Genomic DNA, 19634 nt, shown 5'->3' on the forward strand with positions numbered 1-19634 from the left:
AAATGCATTATTGATAGACAGTGTATAAACAGTAGTAGGAAATATTTGAAATACATTTTCAGTAGACATTATTTGAAGTATATTATTGGTAGATACTTTTTCGTCGACACTGTTCCAGATACACATGTTCCGCAGACTTTGTTTAACAAGCACAAGTGGATGCACTATTTTTGCGCATACTTTAAGGACAATGGCTCGTTGCCCAGGCAGCCGGTCGGCTCGCGAAGGGGTGGGAAAACGGGGAAAAATCGGCGTAGACCGGTTTCCCCGCCTATGAGTAAAATTGCCTATGACTTTCACGCGAATTTATCGCACGGCATGTTCGAACGAGAACCGCGTCGATTCGTGATCAATTAGAACGGTCCCGAGTATCATTCCTATCGGCGCGGATTTTATCGACCGTAGAGAGGCCGGTGCTGCGATTTTTTAAACCGTGGAACCGTCGTTTTTAATCTTTAACGGACTGGCTTTGGTATCGGGCTGGCCTAGTTAATTGTGTCTGGCTTCCGCATTGTGCGCCCTGCACCTTCGTTCGTTAATTACTGGATAGAAAACTCCTGAGAATCCTCCTCACCTTTGTGAGGACGTGCACCGGGAAACGGTGACACCGGCTGCTTTCATTCGCTATTTTCTCTGCGTGCCTCGTGCAAATTGTGTGTATTTTTTCAAACCCTACATTCATCGTTCTGTTCGGTTCACGCTTAGGCCGCGTTTCCGACGATTCGCGCGTTCAGCACGAGCTTACAAAGATAAACTGGCATTACCATTCTATGCCGACTCCGATACTCGGTTTCTAATTTTTTAGTAAGTCAAATTGTTCAGATTCGAAGCACACAAGTGCAAATTCAATCTTTATTTCTGCAATAGGTTCCGAGTTCTCAATCTGTTTTCAAAAACAGTTTGCAATACAAATTCGAGTTTAGCACTGAACCTACCATGACAGTCATTTTGACCGGTTGCACATTTTTTATTTTAAGACTGTTAATATTATAAACATTCTTATATAGAAAATGATTGAGCAGATTTTTTAATTCGAGCATACATTGTTATAGAATCGTTTAGTCAGTCCAAATAAATTCAACTTTGTTAAAGTTAAAGAACAACTTGCGTGAATCTCTTTCACTGATCGATATATTTAGTGTTAAATTTCGCAATAATTCGAACTGTTCAAATTCATACAAAATGTTCTCTATTGATCGAAAGTGTTCTCACTTTGCTACTCAACGCGCGCTCGAACCGCGGGACTCGAACACTTCAAGAATCACTTGAGTCAAAGTAAAAATTCTACATTGCTCAAAATTATTAAAAGGTCCTTGAACAACTATTTCTGGACGGCGATTCCAAGGTTCGCCACAATAGCAAGTCCAAGGTTTCGGTTGGATCAAAGTTCAGCAAGTTAGGCGACCTGGAAGTCCTCTGGGATCGTCATCGTCACGGGGCCCCGGTTAGGGCGGCGACGTTCATAGGAAGTAGGATGGTCGGCGGAAGTTCTTCCCCCGAATAAACCGCGGACACTGGCATAGGTGGTGGGGCCCCGGCGAGAGACAGACACAGCTCGTTTCGCGCACTCCCGTTTCCTGGCCGGGCCGGTGAAAAGAGCATAACAGTTTACGGTGTCGTAGCCGACACTTAAACTCGGTCCTGCCGAGGAACAAGGAAACGAGACACGACGCTCGAATCGCGGATCAAAGTGGCACGGCACGTCGCGCACTCCCTGACATCCTTCCTTGCGAGCGCGACATCCTTGTTATTATGCGACCGACCTTGCAATTCCAGAGAGGATCGCGTGAACTCCTCCGGAGGACCGTTTCCGTTTGAGTTTTGCGCAAGCTACTTCGTCGTCCGCCATAGTGATCTCAGTTCTTCGAGATTGTGCTTCGAAAGTGCGAGTGTGCTACCTTTCGTTGATTACGACGCAGGTTTTTAATTGGTACCTGATTGGCGGTGGCTGACAGAAGTAAACGATTATTTTCGTGGATGTATTTCGCTGCAAGTTAACAAAACCATCGAATCGATCAATCGGTATTCAAAGCAGTGTATTTATTGTTGATCGACGCGGTCTTATCGTCATTATTTAATGAGCTGTGGATTTTGCGAATGAGGCAATGAATAACTGGATTTAAGAACACTGATCAATCATTTTCAGTTTTCCCAAATTATTAAGCGGGGAATTTTAAGGGATTTTAGAGAATTTAAATGGTTCAAGGCAGAATGAAAATGACTTTAAACTATTGAAGAAAGAACTTAAAATAATTAGAATTATTAAAGGAAGAATATAAAACAGTATTTTTTGGGCCCATGATTTTTTTAACGAATTCAGACGCTTCTTATTAAGCGCGAAAAATCCACAGTCCATTTACCAACGAAACTAACAAACTTGAAAAATATAGTTCACCTATAATAAAGCTTAACGAATGTGGCGAATAAATTCTCAAGAATCTATGTATAGCATTCGCTAAGGCCTTCGGGCGCAGCTGCCGCAGCAAGTCTCCGTTTCAGGCAGAAATTATCGAATCGGTTATCTGGACTGCAACGCAGCAGGCATCAGCAATGTATCAGAGGCACACTACTCGTTTCGGAATCAATTTTACGCAGCCCGGAACGGTGAAAGTCGCGCGCGTACTCACAATCAGCTCCGCGAGCGCGTAATTGCCCTCCCGCGTGTTCTATCTTTGGACCCCGTCGCGCGAGTAAACGCCTCTTTACCGCTGTCCCTACAGGCAAATCGCGCTGATAGCTTCTGGTAATCCATCTAGTTCGTTGGAAGGGAAACTCGGGGTGAGAAAAATGCCGTGCCAGTAATTATCGCATTAAACACTGGAACGATTTAACACGTTGTTAACTAAGAAAATTGCCTTGCGTAATTTACCGAGCGGACCTTTACGATCAGTCATAGTTCGCTTTTAGTTATGGTACTTCGAAATGATACCACTCCTTGTCACAATTTAGTATAGTCATTGTTCGAATCGGCCAATGCCTAAAACTAGCAATTAATGTACAATAAAAGAGCGACCTTATTATTTCCATACAATATGGTCGATTTGATTTTCCTTAATAATAACTTGCTTATTTTATTGTTTAACGTGCGGGACGAATAAAATTAAAAACTAACTAGACCGAGGATTTTTATGCAAAATAAAAATGTTTCGAGACGATTGTGAGAAATTATATGAAAATAATATAACTGTATTATTAAATTCTTTTCACGTCTTCACAATTTTCTATTTCAGCTACAGATTTCTGTCGTAAATGCATAAAATCCGCGGTCTATTAATAACTATCGAACTGTTCGAGTGTTGAACATTTCATAATTAGATGAACGTAAAGGACGGAAGTATAGACAATTAGAATTATAGACTAGACTAAAAACATTTACGTTAAACAACGAATCGAAAAGTATGTCTCTGATATCATTAGTCTATAACAATTTTGCATCAAAACTGAACTAATGATTCTTAAAGTCAAATTGTCGCAGTAGAAAACCATCAATTTTTATAGAACCATAAATCATTACATTTCTAAACTCTGTCTCGAATCCCGAAAAAATGATGTAAACTTAACCCCTTGCACTACGATTTGTTCCAGTGTTATATCGATTAGTATCTCGACACGAGTCCGATTCATCATTATAGTGCTCGGGGTTAAACTTAAAATTAAGCTATCACTGATAGGACATGCGATTGTTTCAAAATTGAAAACAAATGTGTCAAATTGACTGGAAGAATCGATGTCTCGCTGAATGATACTAAACTAATTAATCTAAACCAATAATCGAACCCATTCCTCTTACGAAACAATGTAATACGAGTGTTACTCGAACCGGTGAAAACTGTTCTAGGTCAGTGGTAACCCTTAGTAGACTGCAGATTTTTACGCAAAATGGAAACTTTCTTCTGAAGTTGCAACAAACTGGAACAAAATAGAAATTTCGTTCTTTGCTTAATACCCTTCTCGAGTTTCCAATAAGATATTTTCTTTATAATTCTCTTGATCCCTGGACGATTCTATTTTTGCTAACCTACATCTATCGTAAATGCATAAAATCCACAGTCTACCCTTTAGTTACTCGTTGTCCAGCATGCATTACGTATTCGACGGTATTCGTGGACGGGTGGGACAGAATGGTCGGCCGATGTGCGTTCGGGTGCTGGAAAAGGTGGATTCACACGCGATAAGCTCGCCGCTCGTTTGACCGCGGCCGGGTGAAAAGAGGAGCAACGAAAGGAAAGTGATACAAGCAGCGGTCTTCTATTCGCCGACGCTTCTGCGGTCTGCGCGCGGAGGAAGTGCACGTTTCACCTGTGCAGCGATCGCTATGTATACCGACGATCCAGTCGCGTGGCCCGAGCTATGCTCGCGCCTGACTCGTGTCGAACTACTCTGAAAGTGATCGATCTCCGAGTATCCTTACGGTGTCCATCAGAAAACGTCGTTGCACGTCGGTGACGATCGTCGGAGAGCTTGAAATCGGTGCATCGATGACTCCGAGCAAATACATGTGATCTGGAAGCTACGATGTCCGTGAAGAAAAACATGTAATTTCTCGAAGCACTGGGACAAGTGAGAAAGTGCGCCTAATTGTTTGGAACTCCGATGTTCTTGAAAAAATTCAAAATCGACGCGAACCCTGTGGTGTCCTAGAGAAAATTGGTGAACAAGATACATGAACAAATAGCACTATGTAAATCTGCTGTTTATGGAAATTGTACCATTTTGAAAGAGCTCGTGCGGTTAGTGAAACGCAACCGTGTCTTAAAATGGAGCTATAGTGAAACGACCTGTATTTTTTTCTTCAGTTCGATTCTTGGAAATCTAAGGTGAAAAAACTCTGTCTTTCATTCTCCAATAGAAGAATGATTGAAGACTGTTAATCGGATTAAAGCATCTCTTGCTCTTCTCTTGGCCTACCTCTTCACAGTCTGGCATCAAGAATCAACGGAATGAAGAGAAGAAGTCAAGATAACTGTTTCAAACTGAACAATTTTCTATCTAAAGCAGTAAAGAATGTGTCTTCCTACCGTTGAACAAACGGATCACGAAAGGATCATCAAACAGCTAAATCATCGCTTACGGCAATATAATCAAGCGCACCGTTCGGTAATCTAAACTAGCACAACGGCCGAGTAGTCATCTTCTTCCTGCCCGGAGTCCGGGAATTTCCTCGAACTAGAGACCGGACATGCGGTCAGATAAAACAGCTTACAGCTTGAGCCGCATCCTCGAGTGAATGACTGTTCTTCCGGCGCCGAAATTGGCGCACAGTCATCGAGACTTCCTCTTCCCGTCGAACACTCGTACCGAAACCACCGTCGAAGTCGCATCGACGATGATCGTCGGATGAGATGCCGTCGATCGCTGTTGGCTCCTGCGACGGAGACTGCAGCTGCATGCTGTGTCGCGAGCTGAAAGGCTGCAGGATGCCGGTTCAAGGATCAGGGAGTCCTCCGGGCCGACGAGACACGGTGAACTTCATCCTCCGGCGAGGCTTGCCGTTCCGAGCGAGAACACCGTCGAAGGAGTGGCTGGAAACGGAGGATCCGAGGTTCGCTGGCTACGAAGATAGCGCCACGCTGGAGGACAAGAGCCCGGGGCCGGAAACGGGCCTGGCAGTGGCCGGCAACGGTCCCAGGAGGACGGACAAAGACGTCGCACACAAGACGGTGATTTACTTCGGGGATTCGAGCCAGCGGCAGAGGGAGAATAATAAAAGAGCGGCGATCCAGACGGAAAACGTTCAGCAACAGCACCAACAGCAGCCGGTCCTCGTCGTTAAAGAGGACAAGAGGATGATCGAGAGGGACGGAGAGGAGGATCCGGACGGGCGAACGGAGGATGAGAAACGGTTCGCGAGGAATAGGATCGAGAGGCAACGATCCACGGTCAGCCTGGTGGAGAACGAGGACGCCAAGGTCACGCACGAAATCGTGGTGAACGTCAGCCCCAGCAGGGAGGACGTGCTGAGAATCGAGGAGGACGAGAGCCAGGTCGAGGACTATTGGTCCTTGCCGGGGGACAACACCGGGTTCAAGGCGGACTGGAGCTTTGTGCAGCAATGGCGCCTGAGGGGGTAAATCACGCTCGCGTTGTTCTTTGCCCGCGTCGATGAAAAATTAGTGGGATTACGGTCGAGATCCATGCTTCGCCACGAACCGATTCCAACTGGTTCTCGGTGGAATCAGCGAGCGTTGTGTCGAATTGCATTGACGATATTAGATTGTGTAATAATAAATCCGTTCGCGTTTTCTCGTAAGGTAATATTTCAGTCGTTGACACAAAAGAACTTATTATATAATTTCAACCTAATCTACTCCATCTTAAAGTAGACACTTCCAGTTTTCATTTAAACTAAGTAAGATTAAAATTCATCTGAAGTTTTCCCTTTGTATCTTGTAAACCTTATGATGTCAAAGGTCGATTCTGTTTAATCTTTCCAAAGTTCCAACTTGTTCCAACTAAGTTCCATCGAAATAGTTCCACGAGAACATAACTGAAAATTCATCTGAACTATCGTTTGAAATTCGTGTAATTGTACGTTTTTTCCTAGGTGTCACAGGTCCTCGATCGAACTTGTTACAGAACCACGTAGCTTCTTCAAGAATTTTTAACAGATATTGTTCAAGTTACTATTACCTACTGCTGTCTTTATGCGGAATATAGATATCGCCTGCATCCATTTTAAGATACGGTTTCATTCCTTTCGTTCGCTATTGTAATTCCTAGATCGCGGATTCTATACATTTATGAGACAGATGAGCACATCAAATACAAACTGGGAAAGACATTTGAACAATTCTCAATATTATTTCATTGCTGTCAACTCATTAAAATGATTAAAGAAAGAAAGAAATGTTAAATAAAGGTCCACAGTTTACTAACTGCACTGCTAATTTTATGAATTTACCGTAGTAGTTAATATATCAAGTCGAAAACATTCAAGGATTTAAATCCTTTTCGACTCATTGACATCGTTTAAAAATAAATTATTATTTGCCTCATATATCTTTCAACTGGTGCAGACAATTTTTATTTTGCACAAGAATCTGCAACTAACCTGGTCTCTATTCGGCAACACCATTCGGGATTAGCGTATACCTATTTGTAATTTTGCAAATTACATAAAATCGTGGGTGTCGCTATGAAAGCAAAGTCCTGCAGCCGCGAATGTATAGAATTGTTTCGAGATCGTAAATTGAACAGATGATTCAGAAATCGAGAAATGAGCACGATTTTTGTAAATTGAGAACATGACACGGGACTTGTCGACAATATTTGGAATGGAATGGAAGCGTTTCAAGATTTTTCGGAGAATGTTTCGAATCGCCGGAAACAGAGTGGGCCGATCAAGATCCACGGAGCGGCACACGTGGATCACGATTACGCCTCCCCTTCGACGCTTATCGATCACGTGAATCTCATTACGTTTCGTACGCCTACTGTTAATTTGCACGGTAGAACCGCGTTTGCATGCAATCCTTTGCGGCGTTATGTAACCGGCCGCGGCCGGGTCCTGCAAAATTAAAGGATACCACCGCGAGAAACCGGGCCCCGAGCGGCCCCACGCCCGGGAGGCCCGACGATTTTTCACGGCGATACCGGATCGCTAACGTTCCTTGTTTGGAAACCGATTCGCTCGGTGAATCAGGAAATCGACGGGTTCGCACCTGAACCACCTGATTGGTAACACCTGTCGCTAAAATTATTTGACTTCGAGGCAGTCGCATCGATTGTCAAACTATTCGTCGTTATAGTTGCTGGAGAAAGTGAAAATAGATCGCGGATTTTATGTTTACCTGAAAAACTAGAAGAAATCGGCAGTGTAATCTGAGTGGAATTTTCAAGTTCTTAAAACTGTTAAGGAGAGATAAACGTCTCTTGCAGATTACTTTGCATAAGGATTCACAGTCCACCAGCACACAGTGAACGGTAATCAATGTTAGATTAGAAATCGAGTTTCTAAAATCGAGCTACGAATAATACAGTTTCGGAATTGATCCCTGAAGCGTGGAGATCGAAATCTTTGGTTCGGCGAACATTCCACGAAAACCGAGTAATTGATCTGATTACGATGGCGCTAACGAAGTTATCGTTTCTGCCCTAGCTCTTGTACGTCTCTGCATGTCGTTTTATTAATACTCCGACAGTGGGCAGTTTTCACATGCTTATGTCAATTCCGAGTTTCAGCCACTGCCTTGCGTGGGTTACCTTTGCTACCTCTATCCCTCGTATTATGTCCATTGCAACAATTCGAGGGGAATAAAACAGACATGAGAAACGAGGTATAAATGAGAGTTTAGCGCAATTGGAATTCGTCGATGTAAATGAGGATGTTTATACAAATACTCGAAGGGTCCGGTCGAGCCTCCGTTTTCCTTCTTCCATTTTGCTGTTGCTGCCCGATGAATTACGAGTCCACGGGAACATAACTTTCCTCGGGGCCGGTGTTCTAACGGAATACGAGCCTCTGGGAACGGATTCCTTATTATGTGCTCGCTTTCACGAGACACAGTCGAAAAGAAAGGATCGAAAGCGAGTCGGCGGAATTATTTGGTGGGCAATTAACGTGAAACCGAACCGACCGGGGTATCAAGTATCGTTTATTCGACGATCTCGGGAGGGCCGAATTCCCTCAGATCGATCCCTCATCGTCCTCCACGTCCATGAAAAATACATTCGCCGCCTTGTTCATTTCGAGCAACCGATGACGACACTCGCTTTACATCTTGTCGGTCAGGGATATAGTAGCTCGAAACGATCCTCAAATCAACCGCAAATAACATTACCGACAATTAGTTAAATTAGCTCAATGGAACGACCCTCTTAAAGTTAAAGAGATCGATTTTATGTCAAACTTATCGTCAACATGAAACATTTGCCAATATTTCACTGTCATTAGTCGTTTGCAACTAGAATCTTGAGTCTAAAAATTTGAAAATATTCCTCCATGTGTGTAACAACATCTTTCCATCGCCAGATTTTTCTTCAGAATTTTTGCTTGCAATTACTAGATCGCGAATATTATGCATTCAGGGAAAAATTGGGTAGTTGCAATATAAAACAGTCTACAAATTAAAAGGCATTTTATAACGCCGATGTATTACTTCTACTCTATTAACACGTTCACGCCGGCGTGATCCACCGGTGGGTCACACTTGACTATTTATTATTATTTGGAGATAAGCCTCACGCGAAAAGACGTAGATTTCGCCCCGGCGTGAACGTGTTAAGATAATTAATGAAAGAATACAGTTACTACTTGGTATTTATTCCTTGCAATTGTTGGAGACAATTTTTATTTTGCACAAAAATACGCCGTTTAGTAATTACACAGAAAAAAATAGACTCATGTGAGACAGTTTTCCCTGCCCTCGTAGACAAAGTAAATTTTGTTAACCCGAAAAATTTGAGAAAATTTGTAATGTGTGTAYGAATGTCTGACAAGTGTAACATTTTTTCAGAATTTTTGCACAAACTTGAACGAACGAAATGAATTCTTGTTTTAGGCCAGGGGGTAGCAATGGACGCGATCTATATTGTCCCCCCTACACGAAGGACTTCACGGAAAGTTCGCCRAAGAATGGTGTCCATAACACGGTCCACATGGTGGCGGAAAGGGACACGGACAGCGTGGCTCCTACGCCAACCCCTCAACACCCTCATCACTCTCAACACCATCACCTTAGCTTGCACGAGATCCGTGCGCTTCAGGTATTTGTTGGATCAGCCAATAAGTCATTGCGTTTTCTTCCAAATAGTAATACAGAAAAAAACGCAATACCTTATTAACCAATCCAAATACATTAATTGCCTTTGACAATGTTTGAAAATGTCCCAGCTCGATTGCAGCAAGCAGAGATTGAGTTAATATTTATTTTTATTCTTAATATTCCCAATCATTTGAAAACAATCGGTAAGCGTTGTTAAATATTTCCCCGCATTTATTCGAGAGTATTCGGCCTACTCACATGTGTTATAAATACATAAAATCCATAGTTTAATAATGAATTGTACAACCTCAAGGTGGAATAACATTTCTTGGTCCCACCTAGTATTTTATAAGAAGTAAACCAGCATCTAATGACTAAATAGATACTTATATTATTATGAGACAATTGCTGTAGTAGAGAATTTGGTAACTGATGATAAATCGTGTTGTCTTTTATAGAGGCGACCAGAATGCACAGGTAACAGCTCATCGGATGAGAATCGATCTTCCGGGCACGCGAGCATGTCGGACACAGGCGGTCACACGAGTAGCAGTTCGCCTCCGCATCGTCACCACAGGACACATAGTCCTCAGCAGCTGAACTCTGTGCCCGAAGACGATCGCCTATCGGCCTCGGTTACCCAGAGAAATGGCAGAAGTAGATCCGGACAGAACCGCAATAGACATAGAGCCACGCCTGCCAAGGTATCCTCGTCTCTTTCAAGCACATTTTTATTTTCCTTCGAATTGCAACACTTTTCACAAGCAGACGTTCATCTGTACATTTTTCTGCTATTAATTTATTCAAATTATGGAAAAATTTTGAAGAAAATCAAAACTATCAGAAGTACAAGAACTCTTCCCCAGTAAATTTAGGACCCAGTAAAATGCCAGTTTGTAATAGTGTCATTGTTTAAATGGATTTAAACGGAAACATACGGTGATAGTTGCAGGTGCCATGGTCAGGCTCAGGCTTAGAGGACATCAAGCTAGCGATCCAGCAGCTAACGATGCGCTCCCATAAGTCGTCCTCTACTTACTCCTCCTTGAGCGGCTCCGAGAGCTCAGAGCCAGCCGTAAGGAGGCTGATGCGGCATTCTAGTTTGGAGACCATCAACACCAATGTGACTAGCGCTGATGAATTCGTCTGGGTGGACTCGCATAACAGACTGGTAGAGCTGCAGCAGTTGCCTTGGACCCACCACGATGTTCTCAGAGTGTTGCAGAATGGCAGAACCAGGGAACACATGGACCAAGTGTCCATGGAGACCATACCGCGGTTGTCTTACCTGTTGCAACGGGCCTTGGTCAGAATTGGCAGAGAAACTCAACGACTGGCCAAACCTGTTGGCCTCTGCAGCAAGCATGAGGTGTACAGCGCGTTCAAAATTGTTCTGTGTCCTGCATTGGCTGATTCTTGCACCAAGGTATGTCATGGAGATCAACAAGAATTAATATACTAGTATAAACCTGTCTTTGCGAATTTGTATAAAGATTCACAGTTTATTGATTACGGATGCAATATATATTATAATTTTAATCATTTGCTCTCAAAGTTCACATGTCTTACGTTAGTGGACTTTTCCTGAAAGGTAACGATAAATATCTTAAGTCAGTGCACTTGTCAGTAAAGCTCAAGCATTATTATCAATTGACACCTTGTAAATTGTTTTGTAGGCCTGCTTGCGAGCCGCAGCCATGTTTGCAGTCTCCGGTGACCAATTAAAACAATCAAAAGCGTCCCGATCAGGATTACAATTGCCAGTGGGACGTTTCCTCCGCTGGATGTCCGACGTCCGGTTAGGAAGAATGATACACGAGTACGCAGCCATATATTTGACTGCTGGGATCGAAAATCTACTCGAGGAAATACTGTTACAATGCATACCGACTGACCCGCACACAACTTTAACGGCAACCATGTTGGAGCACGCCATTGCGAACAGCGGAGATTTATGGGGCCTTCTTCAGCCGTATGCGCATCTGAATGCTGGACGGACAGCGTCAGGTAGAATTATATCGTTAGGTTCATAAATGAAGTTACGAAGAAATTAGTTTACTTCACTGAAAAATGATATGCCATTTCGTTGATGGGAAGATAATATCTGCCGTGGCAAAACCAAATTACTTTACAACACCATTGATTAAAAAAAAAAGTACTCTGGGTTTCTGGAGAAAATGTCGATGACCTTCGTGTCATCTTGAAACTAGTGACATACGAAAAATTTGTTTTTGTCAACATGAGAACCTCAACAAGTATTATATCTTAAAATACTGTAAAAGTAACTTTAAAGGGAAAATTTTCACCTTTTAAAATGAACACAACCACAATGTTCTAAAATTTGTTTAAAAGTAATTGTAGGAGACATTGATCTGATCTGGATATTTGTGTACAGGTGCACTGGCAATGCCTCGATGGGCTAGTGTGAGTTCCTTAAACTCATCATCATCATCCCGGAGCGGAAGAGACGCAGCAGGTTCTGCGTTGGAACCGTCGCTGCTGACCACCTGTGTGGGATCGATGTCGGAGCTGATAGATCTGATTTCGAAAGTAGCCCAAGCGGGACGTTCGCCTATTCCCCTAACTGGCAAGGCATTGAACGCATTGTTCTATTACATGAGGTGTTCGCAGGTCTGATCGCTATATAATTCATTGCTACAGTTAAACGGTACGATCATTCTATGCCATAATCTGACAAAGAAACGTTCTTTGTAGCTGGAACACGGGGAACGGGGTTCTGGTATACAAGAGTTAGCTTACGAGCGAGCTTATGTTGTTCTTCCTCCTTTGGTCGAATGGCTCCGTGTTGCGACTGCTCATGCAGAACATAGGCACGGACTCGTTGTAGATCAGGATGATATTAATCAAGCTGCCAGGTTGCTGTTGCCCGGCGTCGACTGTCCCGTCAGACCCATATGGTAAAATACCATCGACTTTGTTACAGCGTTTATTATTGTACTTCTTTAGAAAGCATTGTTTTCGAGATTTGTTAAAACGTGTAACTTTGTAATATAATTTTCTTATGAGATTACTATTAAAATGAATATGATTAAAAGATCCTTAGGTACAGTACATTATCTGTAGCCCACAAAAACAGGACTTTATTAATGAGATAGTATCAAGAGTTACATTATCTTTTATTCATGGAACGTCTACCCTACAGCTTTGAAGAAGTAGCGGTCTGTTCCAAACGAATCGACGACTCCGAGTACGTGCGTCTGCTCACAATGGACATGGCATTCAAACTGCTAATTAGTGGACGAGCTGATCTAATCGCCCAAGCTATGCCCCTGTTGCCAACGACCAAGATTAACACCGTAAACGACAATGGCTTCACTGCATTGATCATAGCGTGCATCAATGGCGATGAAACAGCAGTATTAGCTTTACTAGACGCTGGAGCAGATTTAAACACAGAGAGTCCACCTCCAACAACTGGTCAATTGGCCAATACACCTTCTAAAATGTCAACAGTACCAAATGTCTCGAATACCAGAAGTCCGGTGACACCGTCAGCAATGTTGTGTCCCGGAAAAATTATACAATCACCAAATTCATTATCTGGCTCGCCAGGCTCTTCTAGCAGTGCTTCAAGTAATATGTGTTGCAATCAAGCTGGGTTTAACGCTGAAACTCAGCATTGGACTGCGTTGACTTACACAGCCCTGTTAGGACATTGCAATATTGCGAGAATATTGTTGGAGAGAGGTGCTGCAGTCGAAGGTGGTGCTAAACTTAGCGAAGACAAGTGTACGGTTACGCCATTGCAAGCGGCTACGGCTTCCGGAAACAACGAAATGGTAGCTTTGCTTTTGGCTCATGGTGCACAACCATTTTTGTCGACGTTGATCAAAGACTCGTTTTCGTACTCTGGTTCTGCTCAGCGCGGCTGCTACAGGCAAGTATTAAGTAGAAAGAAACGTTCGTATTGGTTTACTTTATTAGTAACTTTTCTGATATTGTACATAGTGCAATATCAGTGGCAACAGCACACGGTCAAAGAAGTTGTCTTCATCAGTTGTTGTCTCATCCACTAAACTTCTCCACAAAACGAGGAGAAAAAGAAGTATTATCATTGGAAGAGATCCTTGCAGAGGGAAGCGCGTGTACAAATCCGCAACAGCAAACTGTGGATGGAAGAGGCAATCGAAGAGAGGGTAAGGAACCAGTTTTCAACAAAGTGCAGACCAAAGCCTTGCAAGAAGCTATGTACCACAGTGCAGAAAGTAATCATTTAGGTAAAGTGAATTATTTACAGTACTGGTTACTGTATATTTCAACTATTTTTAAAAATTTTAATTTGTTTCGCAGATATTACCATGGAACTTCGTGGAGTGAAAGTCGGTTGGACATTACACTGTTGGATGCACAGTCTTGCAACGGCCCACGAAATGAGATTAGATTCCGTGATAGATCAGCTGCTTCAAGATTTTCTACAAGTGTGTCCCGATGACTACTCCACGCAATTTGTTCAAGAATGTCTTCCATTATTATTCAACATCTTTAGGTACAGCAAGGTGGGTCATTTTCAATCAAATAAAGTATTTTAGTTTCATAAAATAGGTAACAAAAGCTATTTCATAGAATAGTTGACATATCTTGCACGCACTATTATGTTTATCTTTTGTATAGAAGGAAGGGACGACGCTCCTTCTTGCCGATATTTTCTGCACATGCTTTGGATGGGAACCAATAAAACCAATAAGGGACACCACGCTTTCTAGTGGATCAAGGATCGATCCTAAATTTGTAAATAATCCAGAACTAAGCGATGTACAGTTTCGAGTAGAAGGTAGAGTCTTCTATGGCCATAAAATCGTTTTGGTCACGTCGTCGCCAAGATTTAGAAACATGCTAAGTTCGAAACTATGCGAGGGAAATCCCCCTATTGTACAAATTAATGATATCCGGTATCATATCTTTCAGGTATAAAGACATTTAATATAATCAATGAAAATGAAAAGTACATAAGTACCGAAATGTTACTTGGAGCATCCCTTCCTTGAAAATGACTTTTCTCTTTGCAGATGGTCATGGAATTTTTGTATCATGGCGGATGCGCTACATTAGAAGTGAATCAGAGTGATGTGTTGGAGCTGATGGCGGCCGCAAACTTTTTTCAACTCGATGGTTTGCTTAGGTACTGCGAAGCTCAATGTTCCTCCATGGTTGATCTTGACAACATTGTTTCCATGTATATTCATGCGAAGGTAGACTAATCTTTAGTTACAAAAATTAATGAAAATTTAAACTTTTTACAATACTAATTTAATTCACATGTTTCAGGTATATAATGCAACACAGCTCTTAGAGTACTGCCAAGGATTCCTCTTGCAAAATATGGTTGCATTGTTGACCTATGACGACTCTGTGAAACGTCTCCTCTTTGCTAAAAAACTACCTAATCACGATGTTCTTGCAGGCCTCCTTCTTACTTTACAAGCGCGAATAAAGGCCAGACGATCTCAGCAACAGAATAAGATAAAAACATAGAGGTACATTAGTTCTTACTTATGATGTAAAAGTATTAAACAGAAATTGTTTCATTTCATGTGCTTTGAAAATGATCATTAATATATTATGTTCAATGACGCCACTAACGAAAAAGAATGATATGTAATTCAATTAAGACTGAACGTTCATTGATCCGTTTGTAAAATCGTATATAATTATCATTTACGATATTCAAGGGTGCATAGAACTTTATGCTTACACATAAACAAAATATGTATTTGTTTTCTCCATGTTGTATAGTATTTTATAACATAGTTTTACAATTATTCGGCACTGTCTCGGTTCAGAATATATCGGATAATTGGAATTTTTCTGTGTTTCAATCTCTTTTATTAGGAAAATTTACGACTAAAGAACATTCTGAGGATGCAGAAATGTCCTCGACCCTTTCCTATCTTCTTGGAAAAACCTAAATAATTCAGTAATAGTAGCATGAAATCTATTAATTGTAAACTTAACTGACAAACTTGAAGAAATTTATCGTAAAGTATAATTTTTCACTTTGAAATTAATTTTGTAAAGTTATTGCTCTTTTTATACGATAATTATAACGTTTATGACAGACTCAAGAAGCTTTTTCGGTCTCTATACAACGCCAATTAGACAGCGGCAAAACACCCAAATGTTAGCCAAATAGTGGCACCTCTTGTGATAAAATATAAAAAGTTTATTTAAGGTGCATGGAGCGCCAATTAGTAAATGGTAAAATGCTGGAACTGCTAACTAAATTGAACTTCTACATCTCACCATAAGAGGAGCTACTGTTTGACTAATAGTTTGAGCGTTTTACCATTTACTCATTGGTGCTGTTCAGACACAAATCAGAGCTTTTTGATTTCGCCATAAAAAGCACCGCTATTGTCCAATTAGCAATCCATCGTACTAGATTTGATACTACATCTTATATCAAAAACTACTCATTTGTTCTCAATATCTGTAATAATAAATAAACCGTTTTTGCATTATTCAGATGCAAGAAATTCTTTTGAACATTTCTGTACCTTCAAAACGTTTTTTGTCCTTTAAATTGACAGATTTCATGCTATTTCTCGCAAATGTATTTTTCTTATAGCAGAAATCACTTGTGGCTGTAACAAATATTCGATTTTCTTTATATTTGCAATAATAAATAGACTTGTATGGCATAATATGGATGTCGAAAATTCCCCTGAACATTCCTATGCCCGTAAAATATTTCTTTAACCCTTAAATCGATAGAAATCATCCAATATTCTCTATATAAATTTTATTACTTTTTTTTTTAACTATAAATAAGCATGATTATGGCATGTTGGTATGTAAAATCAAAATACAGTATTATTACAAACGGTTTAAGATAAAAAATATGAAATTTGAGCTATTAGCCGCTAAGTTATTTAAGCTTCTCCAGGAGGAAAGTAAAAGAATGAGAAGATTCTGTCCCTCAGAATATCCTTGTATCCCCCAAGAATCATATTTTAGTCGATATTATTATAAAGGAAAATGTATATTTCAAAAGTATAAGAAGTAAAGGAAAGTATAAGTATAGTCCAATTATCCGGCATATTTATGACTATACAGCATTGCCTCATATCAGAACATGCTGGATAATCGAAATTCTATTGTATAAGACATAATATCAATGTATATTAGCTAGTGTTTGGACTATATACAGACAAGTATTGTCTACATTATTCTTGTAAATGAATCTCATGCATATATAACCGTCAAGAAGTGTAATTTCAACAAAATGGGTATCTTCTTCGAGAAATTTTTTAATGATCATGTAAATACGAAAATTTATACGAAACATCATAAAATATGCAGCATAATATGTACTATGTATAAGTTCTTCTTTAGCTATAGAAAACTACTAATATATACGTATAACGTGAACATACATTTTGTATATAATACAGGCAAAGCAGTTTATGCTGAATGCATAAAGGGATAGTGCATTGATAGCATAATTTTGTACATCACGATTACAGACAAAAAAATTTATAAATATTGTGATAATAAAAACTTTGATCGACGGTTGTTTTAGTTCTCCGAATCTTAATAAAATTTATTTATATTTCTTATCACACATCTCTTCTTGTGTAGAATTACTAGAAGTATTAAGATTTTGTATCACAATCATATTCTACTTGTATTAACTCATTAAAAACTCTAGAACATGAACGGAACAACTCATGCAAAAATTAAGCTTTATGATACGTATGTTCAAGGTATCACAACTAACATTTTAAAAAATGTCTATGTTTTTTCTAGTTTCGAAGTGAAGATATTAGAAATATTTTTCTCATCCATAGATTCAAAAATGGCACAGTTAATTAATTACGTTAATTGCGATACTCTGAATATTATTTATTGACTGTCAACTCGTCGAACAGTGTATTGCTTCTTCTATTTTAACTTGATTCAAATGAATTAGGGCTCTCGTTATTGTACCCATCGCCAGTACCCATAGATGCCCGGATGGTGAGAGCTCTAGAATAAATTAGGCTGACACGAAAATTTTACAAACTATGCGCATCATTACAAAAAAAGAAAACCAAATAAAAATGTAAATCATAATTCGTAATACTATTTCGCGAGGTACAGCTCCTTTATCAGTTTCGTTAACAAAACTATTTGCCACAGATACAGAATATATAACGCTATCGTTGTTAACAATATTAGTATATTATATATAATGTGATTTATTTAGAATGTCAATGGTTAGTTGTATATACAATATTCAAGTTTATAACCTTAATAATAATGTAATCATTGGACTTTTTTCGATTTTGGAATGCCTAATAATCATTTATAAGAGTCGGATTAATCCTCTGAAAATGGCTGTCTCAATCTGCCGGTTGTCTTGTGGCGAGTAGAAAGTTTGCAAAGCTTTAACGGACATATAAACAATCCTCATTAAATAACATATCATTCTATTAAAGGATAATTATCAAAATAATTGTCTCCCACACATGCGGTTCGATTATATACGTTCTAGAGGGAGAACTTTATTTCTTCTATCATTATATGCGTTCACGACTGTTTCGCTTTGAAAGAATTTTTATCGCTATACAATATAAATTGCAGTAGTCTCTAAACTGTGGAGAATATCTAAGCTTGAAAATTGTTTCTTAAACAATTTATTACAGTAGGCATTCTTTGTGTTCTGTCACGTGGATAATTTATCTAGTACCCGTCCGCCAAGAGGCATGAAAGAATCACTTCCATAGAAAACGTACGAAGTATAAATTATACTATTAAGATTAGAGAATATACATTTCAAAGAAAAAATTCAATAGGAAAGGGTGATGTTCTATATTTGAAACGTTTAATAGTGGAAACAAAACAGCTGCACACGTATACAGTAACTTCAATAAACTGATACTAACGTATAGGACAAATTGCAATAAATCGTAGAAAAAAATGTACAACTGTGGAAATTAAGAAATTCATACATGAAATTATATAAAAAAATGAGCTATCTATTTTACATTATGCGATATTGTTATTATGAGCAATGCGTGTTACAATTAACGCTCTTCAGTCGTCACATACCTTTTTCGTAAACACAAGCTAATCTTTTATTTACAATAAAAGTATAAATTTGCAATTTTTAGCGATTCTCCTATATTTTTTAAATTATTTAATTGTCAGCTGAAGAAGATTTGTTTGTGAAGAATGTAACACGTGCAAAAGAACGGAACAAGTTTTTAGTAGAGCACAATTTGAAAAAACCGAAGTAATATTGATTAATCTATATTAAATACTTGTAATAATTTGATATCTCAAAATTATTTCATCAATTATAATTATACAGAAACAATTGAATGTGTCATCTCCTTAGAATAAATCACTGGCTTGGAGCTACAAATATCAAACATAGATTACAGATTATAGCTGAACAGTAAAGCATACAATTTTAACATGCATCTTCAACATATAATATACATTGCCATAAAATTTTAAATTACAAAATAACATTAACAATTTCAATTCAACTTCATTATTTAAACTCTTAGTGCAATTACAATGCTATACAATTTGTCAAGAAAGTAATATACACACATAACGTACATATACATAGATATACATGTATAGTCTATATATGTATATGTATATATGTATATATGTATATGTATATATGTATATATATATATATATGTGTATATGTATACATATATATGTCAACTAAAATAATCCACCATCTCTTGCACGAGAATTTACAAATTCAACGTAAGTGACAATGATTATGATACTCCCAGATCGTGCCAATTGTGTGAGAAAATGAAAATAAAATTGTTCTGTCACCATAAGTCTGCTACAACGATAAAACAGACATTAATATACCCTTGTTATATTTGACGGCAATCTGAATTCCATAACCCAGATTATAGAAAGAAAGTAACATAAACATATATATATATATATATATAT

General features: G+C 39.4%; 1 protein-coding gene across 3 annotated transcripts in view; it reads left to right on the plus strand.

Moving 5' to 3' along the window:
* Positions 1–16117, plus strand: part of LOC144476192 (ankyrin repeat and BTB/POZ domain-containing protein 2) — a 34695-nt gene extending 18578 nt beyond the window's left edge. Inside the window, exons 1-13 of one of the 3 annotated variants that reach the window (XM_078192859.1) lie at positions 5271–6067; positions 9501–9705; positions 10163–10408; positions 10651–11130; positions 11381–11711; positions 12100–12335; positions 12420–12622; positions 12868–13602; positions 13674–13942; positions 14016–14221; positions 14337–14630; positions 14732–14914; positions 14991–16117. In XM_078192859.1, the coding sequence (XP_078048985.1) occupies positions 5343–6067; positions 9501–9705; positions 10163–10408; positions 10651–11130; positions 11381–11711; positions 12100–12335; positions 12420–12622; positions 12868–13602; positions 13674–13942; positions 14016–14221; positions 14337–14630; positions 14732–14914; positions 14991–15197 (4320 nt within the window). In that variant the 5' untranslated portion in view covers positions 5271–5342 and the 3' untranslated portion in view covers positions 15198–16117. Of the gene's footprint in view, positions 1–5270; positions 6068–9500; positions 9706–10162; positions 10409–10650; positions 11131–11380; positions 11712–12099; positions 12336–12419; positions 12623–12867; positions 13603–13673; positions 13943–14015; positions 14222–14336; positions 14631–14731; positions 14915–14990 lie in introns of those variants that run through there. The other 2 variants (XM_078192867.1, XM_078192876.1) reach the window with 2 other exon arrangements.
* Positions 16118–19634: the final 3517 nt, after the last annotated feature.

The sequence above is a fragment of the Augochlora pura genome, chromosome 2 (assembly GCF_028453695.1).
Source record: "Augochlora pura isolate Apur16 chromosome 2, APUR_v2.2.1, whole genome shotgun sequence".
Classification (NCBI taxonomy): domain Eukaryota; kingdom Metazoa; phylum Arthropoda; class Insecta; order Hymenoptera; family Halictidae; genus Augochlora; species Augochlora pura.